The sequence below is a fragment of the Ambystoma mexicanum genome, chromosome 11 (genome assembly GCF_040938575.1).
Source record: "Ambystoma mexicanum isolate Mex_15411 chromosome 11, UKY_AmexF1_1, whole genome shotgun sequence".
Classification (NCBI taxonomy): Eukaryota; Metazoa; Chordata; class Amphibia; order Caudata; family Ambystomatidae; genus Ambystoma; species Ambystoma mexicanum.
This window is the reverse complement of record NC_090934.1, coordinates 214,800,928-214,823,547: the sequence shown is the minus strand read 5'-3', so window position 1 is coordinate 214,823,547 and position 22,620 is coordinate 214,800,928. Positions and strand designations below refer to the sequence as shown.

Genomic DNA, 22,620 nt, shown 5'->3' with positions numbered 1-22,620 from the left:
GGTATCGGTTCTACCCGGGAAGCTTACTTTATTCCAGACAAGCTTGATTCCGTGTACATAGAGGTTAGGATTGGAAAAACTCTTCACCTCCACCCATACCTTGTTGGACGCTCCCTTCAGCAGACCTGCCTCTAATGGCTGGTGTAAGGACAACAGAATACCCATTGATGGCAGGAGCCTCGGTCAACCTGCACTCTTGAACGATAAACAAGTCAGAGTTTAAGAAGTCCACACTGCCGGTCTGAAACAAGTGCAAAAACCCCCTACAATTCCAATAAACAAAACCAAGCCATGTACACAGACCACACATGAGACCTCCTTCAAACTAGACCACCTGGCCAAGCATTTATGGTGGTCGCAAACCCAGGACTAGTCCCAGTCCCTGACCGGATGGCTCAAACCATCCTCCTGCACTGCAAATTGTCTAATTGGAACCCCCCTCCGACCCACTACAATCTTATTGTTACATTTACATTTTCTGGTGCGGGTGCTGCGTTCATATGCTCTACTCACTTCACCCTAGGAGACGTTGGCGGGCCCCATTCCTAATTGGCAGTTTATAGAGATCGTATCCTCAGGCTCTAAACTCATCAGCTTCTGCCAAAACCTGATTTTGAGGGTGTCCGGTCAAAGATTCGAATCCAAAAGGATCGAATGCCATAGGATCGAGTCAATTTGACCTAAAACAAAAGGGTAGAATTTCTTTTTTTTTTAAATATATTTTTTTTGGGTTTCCGTTTTGGAAAAAAAAGGGGGTTTTACCACAAAAACAGGGGTTGGGGAGGGAGGGGGCCTTTTGTTTTAGGTCCTTTTGATTCGATCCTTTTGTCATTCGATCCTTTGCATTCCAATCTTTGACCTATAACCCTGATTGAGCACCATACTAGATGAGAAATTGAGTATTATTTTATCCATATTGAAACAGTACCAGAATTCCACCCGGGTAACGTGCCCTGAGGTGAAGTCGGCCAAAACCTGTGATTTCCATAGGCTAGCCAACACCTTGGATCGGTTTAAATTATCCTGTTCCTGATCCAAAGCCAATTTCTGGAGAACCAGTTTATTAGTCAACCTGCCCTCTCCCCTAGTTGTTTACACTGCATTAGTTAGATCCCTCCTTACAGCTAAAACGGGGCCGCCCTGGGGTTTAAATCTCTATCTCGCTCCTTACAAAGGCCCCCTGTTTGTTTGGGGTCCACCTTATTTCCCTGGATCATTGGGCTCTCTGGAACTACCCCCACAAATTGCATCCTTTCAGAATCCTCATGCGCTGCCTGCACCTGCCGTTTCCTTCCCACGGTTTCTTACTCCCATTATCCAAGTCGCATCCCATGTCAAAGGGATTAACATATTGAACCTGCGATTCCATAGGGACAACCACCAACTCCTCAATACCATCGACATCCCTCCTCTCTTGTAGTGTGATGGTTTGGAGACCCGCCCCACACTGATCTACCACTGCCCACCCTCACGCTCTGTTTCAGGGCTGGAGGCGTAGATTCTGAATGTAATGAGACGCCCCTTTACGGCCATTTTTCTTCTGCACCTTTTTATTTTGCGCCCAAAATGGCACGAGATAATAGCCACCTTTCTTTTTTTGCCCTTACCCCTTTTTGAATAACAAACTTATCAGGTGCAGAAGCCACATCCCCCGCACTTAGCTGTCAGGCCCAATCTCATTTAAAAAATCTTCAGCAACCTGAAGGGTGGCTCGGGACCTGATACGAGGTGAATAACCCCCCCCTTTCAGGTTCTCCAGTTAACACACCCTCCTCAGGGCCTCTCATTGGCACACCAACATGGTAGCACATGGCAGTATTTGCAACTTCCTCCACCCCACATGACATTGACATAACGCTTAGGGGAGAGGCACCGACCACTGACGTTTGCTGCCTTACCCCCTCCCCCTGGATTACAGGGACACGAGCCTCTAGACCCCCAATATACCCTTCAATATCAATTATTTTTGCCATTGTGGAGGCAAGCCCTTTCTCTTGGGATGTCACCACGTGCACCAAGTCCCTCTGGACATTGTTCATAGGGCAAGTTCCAGGGTCCTGGCAACGTCCTGGCAACCGACCCTAGGGTAAGGATCAGGTCCCTTGGTTCAAATTCAAAGGTTTGTGTGCAACACTTCAAAGGCAGGTTGAGCGACTTTAGGAGCGCCAGTGAATCACCGACTGAAGACCCACTGGGGCCCTGCGGTTCCTTGGGTTTGCCACTCACATTTTTGGCGGCCACTCCCTCTGCCCTCAATAACTTAGTCCCCTCCAACCTCGATGTCACCCTTTTAGGGAATGCAAAGTTACATCTCTTTGCATTACCCTTAAAAGGCAAAGGTAAAGTGACTGGTCTCCCCTTTAATGCTACTAGTTCACCCTCTTGGACCTGGTTACTGTTCACATGGTTGCCCATCTTCCCTCCCCCCAAACTCTCCATCATTTCCCCTTCCCCTCAGACAAGAGCTTTTGGGAGTTGGGGAATAGATAATGGAGCTTAGAGGCTGCTCCTCCATCCCTCTTCTTTGACCTGTTGGTTCTTTCCCCTGCGGGTCTCCCATGACTTGATACTTTGGAGACACATAAGGGGAATTTCTGTGTAGCAGGGCAGGTTCAGCAAACCCACCCGCCCTATTCACTTCAGACACCCGCCCCATCCCTTCCATACACCCAGAAAAAATTAATTCCCTAAAGGCCAACAGCTCCAGGTCTGTAATTTCTTCCTGGGGGAGGTTGGGCTCCGAAGGACCTGTCGCCTCCCATTGCTGACCCGACCTGGGCACCCAGTAAGGCTAGTTCTTACACCATTTTCCCCACACCCTGACCCCCCCTGAACCCTCATCTCAAGGGACTGGGGGCCGACCTCAGCCCGATGGGCAACCCTAGAGGGGGGGGGGGGGGAATCAGGGTAGAGTCACGTGGTGCGGTCAGACACTCCTCTCCATTACTAGATCGAAGGAGGCAAGCTTTCCATATATAATACTTCTTTGGAGGCCTGTTGTGAACAAACCAACGACTTTGGGGCATGGACTTGTGTCAACGTAGTTAAGTTTCTTTTCCCCCACGGATGTCAACTTCCGATTGCTGGCCATTTTAACTATCTTATCCTCCCCAACCTCCTCCAAAGTAAGTTTGCTTCTTAGCCCTGAAGCCATGCCGGTTCAATCGAGTATGGAGAGTTTCCTAGAATATGCAAGAGGGAGGATCCAAAACAGGAACACCAGTGCGAAAGCCTGTTAACGGTTATAGGTCAAAGGATCGACTGCAAAGGGTCAAATGACAAAAGGTTGGAGTCAATAGTCTCGAAAACAAAAGGTTCGATTTTTTTTTTTAAATATATATTTTTTTTGGGGGGGGGGGTACCCTCAACCCCTGTTTTTGTGGTAAAAAACACTTTATCTACAGGGAAACCCAAAAATAAATAAATAAATAAAAATTCGAACCTTTGGTTTTCGACCCTATTGACACTCACCTTTTGCATTCGATCCTTTGACTGGACACCCCTGTTAACCTGTTAGTAGCGGATTATAAAAGCTCTGCCTCGGGATCAGCAAAGTTAATTAGTACTATAATAAAATTGGAATATAATTAGTCTAAAATGGAAAAGTCATGTTAAAACAAAAACTAAAACATAGGCAAACACATGAACATGCAATGTTATCTGCTTGAAATGTTAAACGAGGTTTAAATCGAAATCAATTAAGTCTCATAAAATTTCTCAAAAGTTAATTACCAAAATTGGAGTATGGTGCTAGAGCTGGTAGCGTTGGGGGTGCTGCTCAAAGGCAATTTATCCACCGTCACTGCTCTCACCAACACAAAAGGCAGCAGTAACTGACCCGGTTTTCACATTGATAGGGAACTAGCCTCTAGACCAGGGGTGCACAACTAGTTTTGCCAGAGGGTCAAGCTATCTACCGGGGGCCAGATTGTTTGTGTGGGGTAGCCGGGCGGGGCACGTGGTGAATTTACGACCCCCCCCCCCCCCTCAGACATTTATAGTAAGTATGTGGGGGAACAAATGGGCATTTTGAGGTGTACTTCTTGTCTTTATTGCTATTTGTGCTTTCAATTCTGTAGTGCACGTTATTAACAAGCCAGAAGAAAAACTGGCCCTGGGCTTCAACATGTTATCCATAGTGTGAGAACAGAATCATCCTGCACGCCCAGCAGCAATAACCTAACAGAACTGGCTGTCCTGCAGGTGAAAAAGATGTGCAGATGTGGCTGATGAGTGATCTGCCCACATTGACTACATGACTCCACACGCCACCACAAAACACCTCTGCTTTCAGAAGTAATGCCACAAAAGACTTCAATACCCACTATCAACATTGCTTTGTCACTGGGGCAATAAATGAATGTTCTCTTTACAATACTTTTATTTGAAGCATCATACAAAGGTGGTGTGTACAGGCCATGGAAAGAAAATATAACCAATATAGTTTTTTTCTATACAGCTTATTACCATGCTTTATAGCACTAGTGTTGATAAAATTGTGTACTAAATTGGAGAGGTGTAAATATTTCCCCCAAATATGCCAGTGTGATGGAGCGTAGCCCAAACCAATCAAGAGGTGTTGTGGGTGGCAGGGGGTCTCCACCACCCCCCCCCCCCACCACCCCGGGAATAATTTTAAAATGCAAGCACACACAATGACATACATAATTTAAATTAAAGTACCTTCTGCGCTGGTCCTGATGTTTCCTCCCAGTGCTACAGCTCCTGCGTAGCATAAAAAAGAAGCAAAGAGCGCTTCCTGGTTCGAGCACATGAACCCAAGAGCCGGAGCGCTGATGACTGAGCCCATCTCCCTTTGTATGTGGTAGGAGGCGCAGGAGCCCCTCCCTCATACATACAGTTCATCAGCCAGCATCCCCAATGGGCCATGCAAGCTTGGGGAAGCAAAATGCCCCTTTTTTACATGGCTCACTGGATAAAATCCAATGAGCTGCAAGACTTATCCTTGGCCTCAACCCCGGGGACCACATCTCTCCAGCCCCAAAATGTCTCCACTGGCTCCTGGTTGCTGCAAGGATTAAATTCAAATCCCTCTGCATCATCCATAAGGCTTTCTGGGGCTGGGGACCACGGTATCTACAATAGGCTCTCACCAAATACTCTCCCTCCAGATCTCTATGCTGCTCCAGTGCCAACTCTCTGCGTGTCAAGCGCTTCGCTAAACAGCAAGCTGGTGGCCGATCTCTTTCCTCGGCTGGCTCCCTACTCTGGAACAGCCTCTCCCTTCCTCGCTGTCTAGAGCCGTGGGTTGGTGCAACCTTGTCCATTATGGAGAAGTGCCACTGGTGCACCGTCAAAGAATGTATGCACAGGGTCGGTGTGGATGGAGATTAAATACTGTTGACTTTGAAGTCATGGACATGAACTGTTGGTAATAGTGATTTTTGAATACATTAATGACTCAGACAGGTGCTACAGAAGAAAGCTACCAGAGTAGCTCAGCAGGTTGAGTGACTGTTGCTAAGATGTTATATATTTAAAACTGGCTGCAAATCCTATGACTTTGCAATTCCTTATAAAAATAAGTGCTATAAAATGTATGAGGCCAGGGGATATGTTGGGCTGCTAGCTTGCTTATATTCAGGGTGAGGGTGGGGGAATTTTTGCTCACGCAGTGAAAATCAAAAATTGGCACCCATGAACCCACAGTTTAATTTCCTGAGAACTGCTGTCTGTGCAAAAGAAGCATTTATTTGTGATTACGCAGGTTGACAAGCAGCTTTAGAAATGTATCCTGTGAAAAAACACAAAGGAAAGGACAAAAACAACAGGGTATTTGTTACAGACAAAAAAAAAAATAAACACATTTCAAAGGACACAAATGAATGTAAATTCCAGAAGCATGTTTCAGTTTGGAGATGTCTTTTGTTGTTTTTTTCTTTAACAGTTTAAGTTGCACATTTGGTAAACTAAAGTGTGCCCACCATGTACATAGCCTGCTTTTATCAGTGATAGCCCCCACCCCAGAGATATACATGGCCCATTGCTTCCAGTGGTGTCCCTTTCAGGCCAGATGAAAGAACACAGGCAGTGCAAATGGAGCCCGCTATGCGCGAATGATGGCTGGACTAAGGAGCACCTTTAAGGCCCTTGCAAAGAGAACTTTGCCAGAGGTCTGGGAGGAGGGGAACAGGCCATCAATTAGAAAGGCAATTACCCCCCTCCTGGGACGCCTCGCCTATGCCAGCAACATGTCAGGCTTCAAAGACTTTCATAATGAAGTGCGGCCAGCTTTGTTTTCTTTTGCTTGAAGTGGGCCGCACTTCATTATGAAAGTCCTGTTCTTCAGGGGGCCACAAAGCACAATACCGCGGGCCGCATATGGCCCGCGGGCCGTATGTTGTGCACCCCAGCTCTAGACCTTCATTTTGGGCCATCCCCCGACTTGCTGTGAATTTCCTGAGCTGCAGAATCCCAATACCCGGGGTACCTGCACCATTATCGAGTGCATGGTCTTCTGAAGATCGAATCCAGCTGAAACTTTGCAGGCATCCATGTGGACCTCCAGAGGCAGAAATCCTTCACCAAAAGTCCCCTCCCCAGAGTTCAGGACTGGGAAATTGAAGAGAATCCGACCAGCAATATTTGCTTCTTCTTGGCGCTAAGGTAAAGGTGCCAAAACCACAAAGAGCCGCTGGAGTGAGCTGAATCCATTACTGCTGACCCATTCTCACATGTGTTGCAGGAGAAGCCTGCCAGAGGCCCCCCATTTCGTCACCACAAACAAGGAGCAGGAATCAGGCTCTGCAACGTTGCACCTAGAAGGAAGCTAGCTACAATTTCTTCTTTACTTTCAAGGTACTCTGGGGCTTGGGTTGTAATTAACTTGTGCCATTTTCGGGGGTCCCCTCGGGGAAGTGTTGCTTTCTTCGATTGAGAGTGGACATCAACTCTTTTGTGCCGGCCTATTAGGTAGGCTCGCCTTGAGCTCCTGCGTTACTTCAAGAACCACTGACTGGTTACCTAACTTTTCCTCTGAAGATCTTTTTCCCGAAGGTCCATCTTCTTGATCATATTGGCTTTGGCAATGCCGATTCCTCCATATGTTTTAATTGTGACCACTTGTATTGCTAGAAAACAGACTGCCTATATCCTTCTGGCAGAGTATACTTGTTATTAACAGTTGCTAGTTGTGTTCTGCATAACTTTGAAACTTTCCCACCCATCTCAATCTTGCAAAGGTGATATATACAAGTGCTGATACTGACCTTATTTGACATCGCTGTGTGTGCTAGATAAGTAAAGCACAGAAAAAGTTACTCACCTGCATTATTGTTTCTTATAATAATTGATTCCATTTCACACTGAATGTTATTAGTAGTTTCTGCATTCTAGATTTGCTAGTGTGCCTTGTGTATATATATGAATAAATATATTTTAATATAACTTTTACTTGGATATCTGTGTGAGTCGATTTCATTGTATTGCTCTGCAGCTCACATAACTCCCTCCTAAGATGAGCCTGGCTGCTCAGCAACTCTACCAACTTGTGTAGTACAGGCCTATATTAAGAATTGGGTCCCTAATACCAAGAGAAGTCTTATGAAGTCCCACACCAGTTGGACTTTAGAAAAACATACCCAACACTTACAACACTGACCCCCCCCCTTTGACCCCCGACTAATACAAAGGAACCAAAACACAAAAAGAACATTGATACTAGACATGAAATGGGCCAAACCTTCCGGAACCCTTCACCCCTAATGATTTACCCATTATAACCACAAACACTAGGTAGCCACACAGGACGAGACTCACTTCTTGAGGATGTCTTGCTTCTTCTGATCTTCGGACGTGGGAAGTCCCATAGACTTTTGCCGCTGGTCATACATCATCTTCTCCACCATGCTCCGCGTTTCACTGTCCAGGTCTGATAGCTGAAGGAAAATAGGTATAGTCAGGCTGAGAGAATATACCCACCCACCAGCAATCCAGAAAGAAGCCACCTGGCTCTAACGCAGATTTATCCTGGTGCTTGCAACTAAATATAGCAAGTACAAATATTGATTCAAATACTGCATATGTGGCACACCACTCAATGTTTCCCACATGCATCACTTCACAGCAGCATGGCAACCTCACAGACTCTAAACACTGCACTTGCACAAAGATTTAGAAGCCCTGCTGTAAAAATCTAAGCCAGTCTTGCCAGAATTTACAAGTCTTTGTAGATTTTGTTTGAACACAGGCTGTAAGGTAAGATTTTAACTTTAGAGCTAAATCTACCTTACTTGTGAGAACGCCAGAACCTTTTGCTGGACTGGTAGATTATTTTTCCCCATACCTTAGTGAATGGGAACTTTTTTTTCCACACTCTCAGATCCTTTTACTCTTTTTATGGGTGCAGTTTTTAAGACTCTCCATAGTGTCCTTTTCATTTTATCCTCCAACAACATTTGGTATATACCTTTTTATTGTTACAGCGTTGCCGTTGGGGCTCCCCTTTTACTTTCTCTGGCTAACCTTGTGAGAACTACAGTACACAAGGATAGAAAGGATATCCCTATTCCTTCTACATTTTTTTTAGGTGAAACCAGCACACCCCACTTTATGTGGAATGCTGGGGAAATGCAATGTATCCCCTTTCTTACTAGCACTGTAACAATTCTGTTACAGGAACAAGCTTAACTTAAATGGCTGGTGGCATTGAACCTTTTCACTAATTCAGTGCACCTTTACCGCAGGCTGTTTTCACAGCTGCGGTAAAGGCACCAAAGGGTTCCCATTTTACCAAAATGGTCCAAGTCTTCTTCTTTCAACATTTTAGTGTTTGTCCTTTCTTGCTCCTTTACCTGCCCTCCAATTACTTTGTGTTAAATGTATCTTCGGTGGAAGTCAAGCCCACCCAGGTTCCAGTGTTGTGAAGGCAGGAAGCGAGAGAGGAGTCCACAACTCTACAGCCCTTTTATCTTGCAGCCTGCCTGCGAGAATTCAGTTAAAACTGGGAGGCTGGCTGTCCTGAAAGACTGCCAACCACCCGAAGTTGGAATGTTGCACCTCTGTTTGATTGGCTGGGTTCCTGCATGAAAGTCAGATCTTGGAAGCTGAAGAGGTAGTTGACCACTGGACCTGAATCCGAAGAGGAAGATTAAGAAACCGCACCCAAGATTATTTCCAGCGACCAGAGAACCTGCTTTGTAATCGGAGCCTGCCGTTACCCTTCCTTCCAACCAAGCGGCCTGCAGTTTCGAGCCATCCCACGTTGTGCTGCGACCTTACAGGGCTGCAATACCCCAATACCCTGAGACCTCGTGCCTCCTCACGCTTACGCTCCTTCCAACTCTTGGCCCCCCCTCCACTGGAACTCCCTACCTCTCTCTATCCGCTCCACCCCACCTACCCATCTTTCCGCTCCTCCCTGAAAGCCCTTCTCCACTCCCCCGACTCTCCTTCCCTATCTCTCCCCCCTGATACCCTGGCCCCCCCTTCCCTTGCCGTACCCCCTTCCCCCTCCTCCCGATGACCTCATATTGGATACTGTAACCACCATAGTTCGTAGGTCACCAAACTCTCCTTCCCTACCCACCCCTCATACCCCAGCCACCCCTTCCCTCTCCCCCTCCTCCTGATGACCTCATATCGGATACTGTAACCACCATAGTGCGTAGGTGGTCACCTGTGGGCACCCCCCACCTCACCCTTCCCCTCTCTCCCTCCCTACCCTTCCCCTCCCTCCCTCCAGTCTAAACCAAGTCTGCCTTGGGTCTTACCTACCTTCAATAACATTAGGTGATTCTTAAAGCAAAACATTGGGTTTTGTTTTCCTTGGTCTGTTTAATACAGATTCTAAAACAGTCTCAACAGGTTTATACCCACCTTTAAGTTGCCGTTAGCTCCCTTAAAAAGTATATCCATTTTACTTATCTTGAATAGCTGTGTGCAATTCCTAATGTTTACTGTGGGTTTTACTAACCTTGGTGGGCCTTGTGCCATTCTAAATAAGTTAGGGAGTTATTGCTTACCTCAATCTGTGTTCCACTGATCGGAAAAGCAACTTTAATAGTATATTACAAGATTAGGTTTTACCTGCCTAGAATAGCTGTGTGCTATTAAGTGTTCTGTAGGTGTAGCCGACCTTGGTCTGCCTGGTGTAATCCTAAATTAGTGTAAAGAGTTCTTACTTACCTTGGTCTGTGTTCCACTGAGCTGAAGATCAACTGTAATTGTATATTACACCAAAAGGTGTTACTCTCCTACTATAACTGTGTGCTATGCTGAATGTAGTTATAGGTTTCTACTGTTCCTCCAATTGCTGTTACTATTCAGAAAAATATCCTGGTAACAGGGTTGGTTTAATAAGCGATTCCTGCTGCATGACGGACAGGGTCTACTATCCTTGACTTACTGTAAAGTTATCTTAATGTAACAGATGGTTTTACTCCCCATGAATAGGTGTGTCCTATACTAAATGTGTTTGATAAGGTCTGACTTGCCTGGAAATACTGTTACAACACTGTCAATGCTTTGGTCTGTGTACTTTAAAGTATTGTGTTGTGTTTTTATAATGTGTTTCTGACTCTGTGACAAAGTACTTACCCCCAAGACTTAACTTGGCCTAACTTGTATTTATAATAAACCTTTATTTTTTTATGGGGGGGAAGATCCAGTTAATAGAGATCCTCTGTGCATCTGGAAAGCGAACAAAAGATAATTTTTACACATGAAGTGAGGGTCTATTTCTGGGAAGGACTCTGGATGAAAGAAAAACAACAAGGTCACTCATTGCAACAGTAATTAGAAAACAAAAAAAGTCTACAGCGGATGATTCCAAAATGAGGGGCGCGACTTGCAGAAAGTGAAAGTGCCAGCCTGCTCGGCTCCAAGGGGACTGGGAAGCTGTCCACATGATCGATAAAGCCCTCAGAATACGTGGGTAAGAGCGGACTGGGACTGGCAGGTTAATTTATCCTGTGCGACTGGAGAAGGTACCAGGCGGGACATGTTGGAGAGGTGCAGACGCTTGAAGCAAAGCTAACGGTGGCTTGAAGAACAGCAATAGCACAGTCACGCTACGTGGTACACGTGAATCCGGCCTGAAAACGAGGAGAGAGAAGATTGTGCGGGACATACACTGGACCACCGGTAAGAGGCAAGATAACCCTCGAAAACTAAGGGCAATTAAGTCAACGCAGTCGGACAAGGAGCCTGCTCTGGGAGGAGGGAGCAAGCTGAGGGAAACCGAGTAGAGCTTACAAGCAAGGCGAGAAGGACACAAAAGTTATTAAAGTAAGTGAAACAGATGGCGAGGCACAACCTAGATTAGATAAAGGAGGATGGCGATATATGGGGGTGTGGCGAAAGAGGAAGAAACACCCGAGTACAACCGGGATGCGGTTCATAGCAACGTCTATCCTCATGAGGGATAAATCACCCTTGTTAAGCGCCATATATATTGCAACGGACTGGCTCCTTCCACAATAGCAGGCAGCTAGTGAAAGGCATATAACAATAGAACTTTTTCAGGTGGACAACAGATGGGAACAGAGAAAACAAGAAGAGGCACATGAAAACATGGAACCCGCACAGACTGCGAAAGACAGAAAGATCACTTTAAGAAGTGAACACTGCTCAGTGGAGGCACCATGCAGGTGGGGCCCCTAGCGAGGTCTTATTAGTCAAAAGGGAGCAGCTCATAGAGACTGGTTCCAACAGTACTGGAATAATACGAATCTCGGCTCCGAAAGGGAAAGGTCCCTGGTGCAACCTTAGTTCATATAGGAGCGGAATTTGAATTGGTGTCTGAATAGAAGGGGGAACATGAGTAGGGCGCTGTGCAGCGTAGATAGACATAGCTGGAAGTATTTACGAAAAAAGGGGAAACCAAACAATTGCCTAGTGCAAGTGGAGAATGAGCAGGCACCCCTGCCTCACTGCACAAATGACAAAATACTGGATGCAATAATAGCATTGAGTGCCTCCATGGAGACCCGGATTGGCAAAATAAAAAGTGATGTGGCCCTTCTTCGACAAGATTTACGGAATTTAGCAAAGAGTAAGTAACACCAAAAAGAAGGTGGGGAAGGTTCCATCCACTTCCAAGGAACTGCAGGATAATTTCCAGGAATTAAAGACAAAGGTGAGATTGCTACAAGAAAGGGCGTAGGAAGCGGCGGGGAGAGCGAGAATGAGCAATATTCGAATTCTGGGACTACCAGAGTGAGAAGAAGGCAGAGATCCCACCATGTATATTGAACATCTGCTACTCCAGGAGATTGGCCCAAGAGCCCTGTCTCAGGGGTTCACAGTAGAGAGGACTGTTGAGGAGACTCTGCCACTGTAACCCCCACCACCCCGGGTCCCTGACTCGACCCATTATAACAAAAAACGTAAACTACAGAGATAAGGAAAATATCCTGTCCTTCTCCAGGAATGGAGGGGAAATCCATCTAGGAGCAAGCACGTTGGCAATCTACCCAGACTATACAATCCAAGTCCAGCAAAGAAGAGGCCAATTAGTCCCTACGAAAGAAACTACGGAAGCAGGGCTAAAATACATGCTTTTATATCCCGCAAAATTGAAAGCGCTACATAAAGGGATATATCTGTTCTTGGATACTCCCGTAGATGTGAACAAACGATGGACGCTAACTGGATGACGCAGATGTCAAAGAATTAAGAGGACAAGTAACAGATCACCAGATGAAAAAGTATGTCAATATGTAAGTGATACTGGGTGCATAGACTAAATACATGACAATATGGCTTGAGTGTAATTTGGGACAAGGTTTTGTTTTTTCTAACAGCTTTATAGCGACCTGCACACTATACCCCCCCAAGTGGGTAGGTGATTACCTACACATTCTCCTTCTTGTAGGAGAATTAAGGGCACCTAGAGGTACCCGGCAACCAGGCCCCGAATTTAGAGGGGACGCAAGTGGTGGTTAAGTCTCAAAAGGAATTTTCTGATAGGCAGCTATGTCTACGTTGGACAAAGTTGGTTTCATTTAAGACCCAGCCTAGATGAAAGATGGTGTATCGTATTGATAACGGGCAGGGGACTTTTAATGGGGAGACAGGTTTTTCTGGATGCTTGGAGGGAGCGAGGAGAAGGATGGAGGGGCTGTTTATTAAGAATGGCTGAAGTGATAAAAATATCCTCCTGGAATATGAGAGGTTTAAATGATTGCATAAAGAGAATAACAGTGGCACCGTATTTACGACATAAGGGAGTTAAAATAGCACTGCTCCAAGAGAGACACTTCACAGCTGGTAAACAAACACAGATGGGTCGGAAATGGGGAGGGAAAGGATTTGGATCAACGTACTCCAACTATGCAAGCAGCGTATTCGTTGGATAGCCCTGACTTTTCCCTTTAGAAAAGTGAGAATGTACACAGATAATGAAGGTGGAATGGTGGTAATACACGGATTCCTGGAGAAAAAAGAAATCAGCATAATAAACACATATGCACCGAATCATAATGCAGCAGCCTTCTCCGTTTTCTATACGAGACAAAGCCCTTTAAAAAGGGAAGATATGGATCTGGGGAGGAGACTAACTGTACGATTGACCAGAGATTGGACAGATCAGATGGTAAAGGTATGGTACCATCCCCCGCGATAAAATCCTAAGAACTCTCATGAGAGATCTAGACTTACAAGAGAACTGGAGATGGCTGAATGGTTGCAGGTCTGAATTTTCATTCTATTCTGGAGTACATAAAATGTACACTCGGATAGTTTACTTCCTTACGGGTAGGGACCACATTGCAGAGTTTGTGGGAGCCTCATATAAAAAGGAGAACACTATCAGATCACTCACCCCCGATTGTGAACTGGGTTCTCGGCAACAAGCCAGCACCGATACCTACGTGGAAACTGAGTGGAGACTTTACGGGATGGCCCATTCACAAATGATATTAGAGACAACAGAACGAACAGGAATATTTTGACCTTAATGAGGGTACGGGGGCAGGTACTTTAGGATGCTTTTAAGATAGTGGTGCATGGGGCAGCTGTAGAAGGCTGGAGGGATCCAGAAGGAGTTGGAACACAATCTGTAAGGAACCAAAGTGGAAATAAAACAGTTAGAAGAAGTAAAGAGTAGTAAAGACACAGAAAGAATGCTCATTGTACAGAGACAAGAATGCCTAGCGAACTGGGAAAGACCAAGGAAGTCTAGTTTCACAAAGTACACAGAAAAGCTACACGGGCAAGGAGACAAGCCAGGGAAACTATTAGCATTGCTGTGCAAAGACAGGGATGATCGGGAGAGTATTCTCGAAATAGAGGATGATTCTGGGGAAGTATGGAGAACACAGAAAGAAATCAATGAGACCGTCCAAACATTTTATAGACGGCTATACGAGGATTCTGGGAATACAAAAATAAGGAAAATATTAGAGACATTAACTGAGATAGGTTTACACACCTTAAATGTAGATCAAAGAGAAACATTAGAAGCTCCCCTCTCACTTGAGGAGATATGAAATATCATAAATGCTCCCTAAAGGTAAAACCCCATTAGGGGATGGTTTACCTGCCTAATTGTATAAAGAATTTATTGACGAAGTGGCACCGAAACTATTACTAACAATAGAGGAGGTATTTGAGACTGGCATACTGCCTCAAAGCATGGTGGAATCTGTGATTGTTACGATCCTGAAACCAGGGAAAGTAGGGAATCACTGCGATCTATAGACCAATATCACTAATTAATTAGGATATAAAGATCCTCACGGCAGTCCTGGCAGAAAGGTTGAAAAAGGTAATGGGAACCCTGATGCACCCAATCTAAGGCGTTGCATGAAATTATTGATGGAACAAGGGGCTGGCCGGAAGGATGTGCAGTGGATGCATTAGACGCCGTCAAAGTGTCTGGTTCTGTTTGGTAGGAATGGCTAATGGCCTTCCGGAGAAATTTTGGACTCAGCGAAAGGTTCATGAAATGGGTCCAACTATTGTACTCTAGGCCGATATCAAGGGCGAGGAGCGGTAAATACATTTCAGAGCCATTCCAAATACAGAGAGGCACGAAACAAGGATCCCCTATGTCCCCTATGTTGTATATTGTGGCCCTGGAACCCCTAGCAGTGTTTGAGGAAGGAATACAGGTCACAGGATTCCAAACAGGGGGGAGTACATCACATAATATCATTATACGCGGATGACATGTTACTGTGTGCGTAACCCGGAGGATACCCTGGATGCATATTTAGAAGTATTTTCAAACTTTGAAGAGTTATCAGTAAGAAGAATTCCTGTATATTTCCACTGAGGAGCTGGGTTGGAGTTCACAAGAGTAGGCTCCCATGCCAAGGACTACAATGGAAGGTTGACATTTAAATATCTGGGTATTGATATTTACCACGACACACGCGAGACACCAACAAAATACACTCTGGGTGAGAAAATCATTCACTGCCCCATCCTCAGGGATCCTTTATTCATGAGGCCAGGGGAGGTTCATTGCTTTTGGATCCAGATACTGAGATCAAGTGCGGACAAGTGAGGTAGGATCACCTGGGTGAGGGATCCTTGAGGAGTGGGGATGGAACACCCAATGGCGAGACATGGTATCCCACCCGATACAACTTCCTTACCAGATAGTCCCTCAGCCTTCATAGGCTGCTGCTTTATTAACTCTCTTCCACCTCAGCCTTGTCCGTCGCAGGTAAAATCAAGCAAGGATACCCTTAAAGAACAAGCATGTTTTACCTTTAGCGACAGTTAAGAAAGGCCCTTTGTCAAACAACTTCCAGAGCTTTATCCCACACATGAAATGCAAAACTACCAGTCCCACAATCCTCCTTTCCCCTTTTATGGTCAAATTGCTACTAATGGAAAAGACCACCTCTCACCTTTAAGGAAAAAACCTTGTTCTTTGACACATCCCAAAACTCTATACCCTCCAAATTGATAAGACACTACAACTCCCATGAGTCTCGCCTTTCTCACTCTACTGAACGAAGGACGATCTCCCATAGAAATAACATGGCCATGACTTCCTATGGGATTCCTCCATACTGTCCCACAATGAGGCCAGGCAGCGTCAGGCAGACTCACCCCTAACCAAACACCTGCAGCCAATTATCCACTCGCAGGCATATAAAGGTTGGCTGCTACTGAGATTGAGAGGTTGCCCTTGGGAAGCCAGAAGGGAGGATGCAAGGCTGAGTCTGGCAGAGGATTCCTACCAAAATCCCAAGCCCTCAGAGAACAAGACTGGGAACAAGAAGGAACAGTTCTTCCAAGGCTGCAGCAGACTCAGAAATGGAGCTAAGAAGCTAGGAGAGTGGTGGAGTGCTTTCAAGAGAGCCAAGCGAAAGGCTTACACTTTGTAGGAGCAGCTGGACGAACTAAGAGGGAGTTTTCCTTACTTAAGTCCTCAACAAACTATTTGTTACCCTCCTGGTTAATGACTGAATTGAGGAGGTTTGCTAAAACAGAAATTCTTGAAAGATACAGCCGGTGAGTTATCTACGAAAAGAACAAAAGTATGGTTGTTTGAAAGTGTTCAAAGTGTTACAAGAAAGGCATGTGCCCGATCGAGGTGAGCCGGGAAGTGTTTAGTGTTACAAGGAAGGCTTGTGCCCGACTTGGGGGACCCAGAAAGAATTGTAAAAATGTCACGAAGGTTCAAACCCGATCGAGGGAAGCGAAAAAGGACAAACTGAGAACTGCATAAGAAATTGAGTTAATGACAAAGTATAAACTGCGAAGACCAGAATGCGTTGAAAGAGAAAGTGTTAATTACGGTCGAAGTGGTCAGGCATAGTCTGAAGTAAAATCCGTGCTGCTTCGAAGGTCTTTGATCAGTAATGCTTGAGACAGGGTGCCCAGAGTTAGAAGGTGAACTATGATTAATTTTGTTTAAGAGAAAGAACTCTTGCTCATTTATTTTTTTAAAGACATTTGCAAACCTTTTGTGTTTAAAGAGAAAGGAGCCTTTTAGAACCGGAAATTAAACTAAGAAAGAAACTTCCTAGGACAGTTGTATCAAACCCTCGTCCACAAGAGAGTTTTTATAGTAAAGAAACATTGTTGCAGAAGGCCCTGCTATTTGTGTTTGAAGTGCATTCTCATGCTAAAGAAGCCAGAGTTTGTGCAAAGCTCGAGAGTGCCGTCTTGCCCCGTGCTGAAAACGTGGGGAAGGGAAGCCAACTGCTCCACCCTCCTGACATTATTTCTTGAACACTTCATTTTGCATACACCATTGACCCACACTCTTTTGTATTTAGAAGTAAGGATTGGCAATAGGTGTATTAGTATAGGCCCTTTTATTTGACAGAGACTTGACTAGGACTGCACTATTATTCGATGGTCGTAGCTTGCTCCCATCTTTAGATTTAGGATCAGATAGGCGTTTTACCAACCCATTTGAGAGTTCAGTTAACACCCTTGAACCGTGTACCACTTGTGTCTGCCTTCCTTCATGATACAATGCCTTCTTTACATATGGTGTCAGAGCTGGATGAGACTCAATTGAAACAAATTGGGGACCTCGCCATATCAGAAAACAACATCCCTTAAAAACGAACCCAGTGACAAACTTCGTCATAAGGAAGTAGACAAAACGTTCCCTTCCACTAACAGGTGATTTTCCGATGAGAAGGACATTATCCTGCCCTCTGGGAAATTCATATATAAAATTAGGGTCACCTTTTTTCCTTTAGCACCACAGGCTATTCCTCTTGAAAGGAAAGTGGTGGAAGAAAATATTTATTGCCTTGTGTGTCCCCAAGAGTATATAGTAACAAAGAGAAAAAAATCATGATCTCTTTGGATTTACAAACAAGGTTTTTCATCAGCTCAGCCATCTATGTGATACCCCGCAAAGAGAGAGAATTACAAATATTAACTCTTCTCTCTTGTGGAGATGAACTGAGATTTGTTTTACTTAATTTTTCTTGCACTTCCAAAAATATCAAAAGGGGTCGGCGTAGTGGGAAATCTCATATGAGAGTATGTGGGAACCCTTACCCAAGAAAACCACCATGAAGCTCAGCAAAGATGAGGGGTTGAAAAGCACAGAGTATGAGGGGCCAGGTAAACTGTCCATTGGGGAGGACAAGGGAGAACCAGGGGGTGACAACAATCCAGAAATGTTTTCGGATTACCCAACAGGAAAAGAAGAAAACCCCTTGTAGAAGGCTCCAATAGTGCACCATCTGAGTTACCTCCTTAACAGACACTTTTCATATAACACCACAGACAAAACAAGAGGTCATACAGAGCAACCGCACATTTGAAGATTAGTTAGAATCCTCTGGCTTCCAACACCGTTATTTTTGTGGGATTTGTGTCACAGGCAAAGCTCTGTCCCAAGAACTTGGAAGAGGAATAAATGGAGGACCAACCAAGGGAAGGGGAGCAACTTCAGCCCTGTGGAGACTCCCTTGTAAAACCCCTATCCCCAGGACAGGATCTTTGGAGCCCTGGTCTTCTACTGGAAATTAACTTGGCTTATTAAGAGAAGAGAGTTGGACCCCTCACTGGGAAACATTTACTTAGACTAGGAATGAACGAAAACCGCCATCTTTAAGAAACCCCTCAATGATCTCCCAGAACTAGAAACACCTGCGGGTACTCCCGATATGGGTTTAGTAGCGAATAATACCACTGAGAAGCAGGAAGGTCCTATTCTAGAACTTGAACAAGAAATAGAGAAGGAAATTCCATCCGGATTGGAAGGGCTGTATACCCATCCTGAGGGATTACTGGCATCGCAGGAAATAAAGGGGGACCGAGTACCTGTTACTTTAAATCAACCATGTTACTCCTGTCAAGAGGTGGGTCATGCAACACGGAATTGTGCTCTAAATAAAATAGATTTTTCACCTGACCAGACGAAAGAAAACCCCACCTGGGACAAGCTGAATCAAGAGGGACAGGTAGAACGGATGTAAAACCATTGCAGATATCCGGTCATACGGGAAGGGGAGGAGTACCTAAAAAACCTAGGCAACACTACGGGTTGGAAAAGAACTCTACCTCAAAGGTTATGCAGTGGTTCTTGGGCTGTCAATCGCACTGTTTCACAAAGAATACCAGGGAAATCAAAAGGAACAAGTGGCTTACCTGAAACTATTGTTCTTCAGCATGGGTCTGGCATGGATTCACAAGCTCATGAATATTCCCTGTCATCAGGCCGGGAATCCGCGGTAAAAGAAAAAAATTGTTTCACTTTCACTTACAAACTGCCTTTCTCCTATAAACCATTCACTGAGTTCTGGGTCATACTGCCCCCAGCCAATGACTGCCCTCTCTCTAAGCCCCTCCTCTGGCAGCCATCTTCAGATTTGATAGCACGTAAAGTGGCAATATGACCAAGAAGAGCCAAAGAGGGGCAGGAGGGAGGGTTCGCCTGTGAATCCATGCCAGACCCATGCGGGAGAACAATATTTACAGGTAAGTAACTTGTTCCTTCTCCAGCATGGGGTCTGGCATGGATTCACATGCTCATGAATAAAGAATACATAGCAGTACAACATTAGACAACCACGGGAGGTGGCAAGGCTCAACAGAAGCAAATACTCTTACCTCCTGAACAGGCTCACCTTCAAGCAAACAAGTTGCGTAGTACTGCTTGGCCAACCCTGGGCTGCTCTGTGGAATTCCGGTCAACACAGTAGAATCTTGTGAAGGTGTGCGTGGACCTCCACGTCGCAGCCCTGAAGATGTCCAGCAGGGGCACCCCAGACAGGAATGCCATCATCGCAGCGATCGCTCTGGAAGAATGGGCTCTCTGACAGCCGGGCAGCGGTCGGTTTGCCAACCGGTGACAGTGTGTGATGCAGCCGAAGAGCCACCTGGAGATGTTACCCTTGGACAAGGTCTTCCCATGGTTCACTGGACCAAAGTTAACGAATAGATGAGATGTCTTCCAGAAACTCTTCGCGCGTGCCACATAGAACTTCAACGCACAAGCCACATCCAGCGAATGCAAAGTCCTAACAGCCGGCGACGAAGGTTGTGGAAAAAACACAGGCAACACCAAAGGCTTGTTGAGGTGGAATTCCGACAGAACCTTAGGCATGAAGGAGGGGTGCATCCGCAGCACCACCCTTGTCTTCTGAAAAGTCAGATAAGGCTGTTTGCAGGAAACTGCCTGGATCTCACTTACCCTCCTGGCAGAGGTGATGGCCACGAGAAAAGCGGTCTTCCACGAAAGTAACTTGAGGGGCCTGATGCATAGGCTTGAAGGGAGCCCCCATGAGCCTCGTCAGCACCACGTTGAGTTCCCACGCCGGAGCATGGGCCTTCACCGGCGAGAATGAGCAAAACAGCCTTTGAGGAACTCCTTGACTAGACGGTGAGACCAAAGAGAGACCTGGAGACCTGGTGTAGCGAGAGAAAGCCGCCAGATGCATCTTGATAGAGGCCTGTGCCAGCCTCGCCTCATCCAAGGACAACAAGTAAGGAAGAATCTGCGGAGTCGAGACCCTCAGAGAGTTAATCTTCTGCGTTCGGCACCACGTTGCGAAACGTTTCCTGTTGTGCCCGTAGCACTGATGAGTTGACAACGCTCTGACCCTGGAAAGGACCTCTCTGCCGTCCGTCCACAGCTCGTACCCTCCGAAATCTAAGGCTGCAGGAGCCAAGCCTTCAGGTTCAGCTATCCTGGGTCGTGATGTAGGATTGCACCTCCTCCTCCAGCGAGCAGATCCGTGACCACCGGCAGCTTGACTGAGGGAGATGTGGACAGGCTGAAAAGATCCAGGTGCCAAATCTGCCTCGGCCAACCCAGGGCGACAAGGATCATCCAGCATCAGCACCGTTTGAGTTGATTGATGACTCGCAGCAGGAGAGGCAACAGGGGTAGGGGGGGCGCGTACAGGAACAGGCCTTCCGACTGGAAGCAAAACTCATCCCCCATGCTCCTCGGCTGGTGGAATCTGCTGATGAATCTTTGGCATTTAGAAGTTGTCGCCGTTGCAAACAGATCTATCTGGGGTCTGCCCCATTTGAGGAAGAGGCTGTCCACTTGATCCCGTCGAAGTTCTCACTCGTGGCAAGAGCGCAGCGCCCTGCTGAAGGAGTCGGCAATGGTGTTCTTGACGTCCACCAGGTGAAAAGGAATGAGGAACATCTCTAGGGTGATGGCCCAGTGCCAAAAGTCCTGCGCCTTTCTGGAGAGCGCTGGGGATCTGGTACCCCCTTGCTTCCTGATGTAGAACATTGTGGTGGCATTGTCCATGAAGACCTACACCACCATGCCCTTGAGGGACAGAAGGAACGACTTGAGGGCCCAGAACACTGCCCGCAGCTCCAGGACATTGATGTGGAGATCTCTCCTGCGGTAGCCGCAGGCCTATGGCATCATACATTGAACTAAGAAAGAAACTTGCTAGAACAGTTGTATCAAACCCTCTGCCATGAGAGACTTTTTATAGTAAAGAGACTTTGGCGCAGAAGGCCCTGCTATTTGTGTTTGAAGTGCATCCTCATGCTAAAGAAGCCATCATTTGTGCGAAGCTCGCGTGTGCCGCCTTGTCTCGTGATGAAAATGTGAAGGGAAGCTCCACCGTCCTGACATATTATTTCTTGAACAATTCTTTTTGCATACACCATTGTGCCACACACTTTTGGATTTAAAAGGATTGGCAATAGGTTTATTAGTAGACTTCACTAGGACTGCGTTATTATCAGATGGTCGTAGCTTGCTCCCATCTTTAGATTTAGGATTAGATAGGCGTTTTACCAACCCATTTGAAAGTTCAATAAACACCCTTGAACCTTGTACCACTTGTGTATGTCTTCCTTCATGATACCATTCCTTACTTACACTCTGTAATAGGTAGAATTGCGCTCAAAGATGGTTGCCCTTCCATCGATTGTTATATCAGTTTGTAAAATGTCCCGTATCTCATATCTAGGTCTTTCTTTAGGGAATTAAGTGCCATGGTGGGGTGGTTCATATAGCAACAAGGCAGACGCAGAGTGGCCATGGACAATTTCATAGGGACCATGTGGAGGGAGGACTGACACTTGCACACTTCGAATTCTATTTTCTGGCAGGACAGTTACAACATATAGCAGGGTGGTTAGCAGATTTTGAGACTATAGAGCACACTCCGATAGGCAGATCCCTCGGCACTCTTGAGGTTGGGCAGACTGGTGTGGGCTAGAATTAAAGCAATACTAAATGGGGAAGAACCTTGCTCACCTCAAACACCGTTGGCAGCCATATATGGGAACATCAGTGCTGACCTAGAACACCTATTAGGAAACTGTAGGGATAGTAACAATTGGAGACTTATTTCTTTCGGATACACTGCTGACATTTTTTGAACTGGTGGATATATTTGGAATACATCAAGGGCAATTTTTGACATATGCCAAAATATTACACGTAATAACTAACAGATGGCATGATTTGCTGAAATCAATGGATGAAAACAAGGTTCTGGGTTTACTGTACGATGTATCGGAAGAGGGCCATGGGGTGTCCAGAATATACCAGGGCCTTTTAGAGGCCATTGTTACAAATATGACTAATAGGAAAGGAAAAATGTAAATAAAATCTGGGAAGGGAGATAAACAGAATGGTCCAAGGCGTTACTATACCCAAAAAAGATGGAGGAATGCTAGATTCAAACTGACCCAATTTGATGTTCTTCACAGAGCATGTATGACATCAAAATTCTTGTTACGCTT

At 45.7% G+C, this 22,620-nt stretch overlaps 1 protein-coding gene across 1 annotated transcript in view; it reads right to left on the bottom strand.

Annotated features, from left to right (window-relative positions):
* The window catches only part of NUDC (nuclear distribution C, dynein complex regulator), a 291,087-nt gene that overhangs the window by 62,181 nt on the left and 206,286 nt on the right, over positions 1-22,620 (bottom strand). Inside the window, exon 8 of the mRNA XM_069622881.1 lies at positions 7,780-7,898. Coding sequence (XP_069478982.1) covers positions 7,780-7,898 — 119 coding nt within the window. The remainder of the gene's footprint in view (positions 1-7,779; positions 7,899-22,620) is intronic.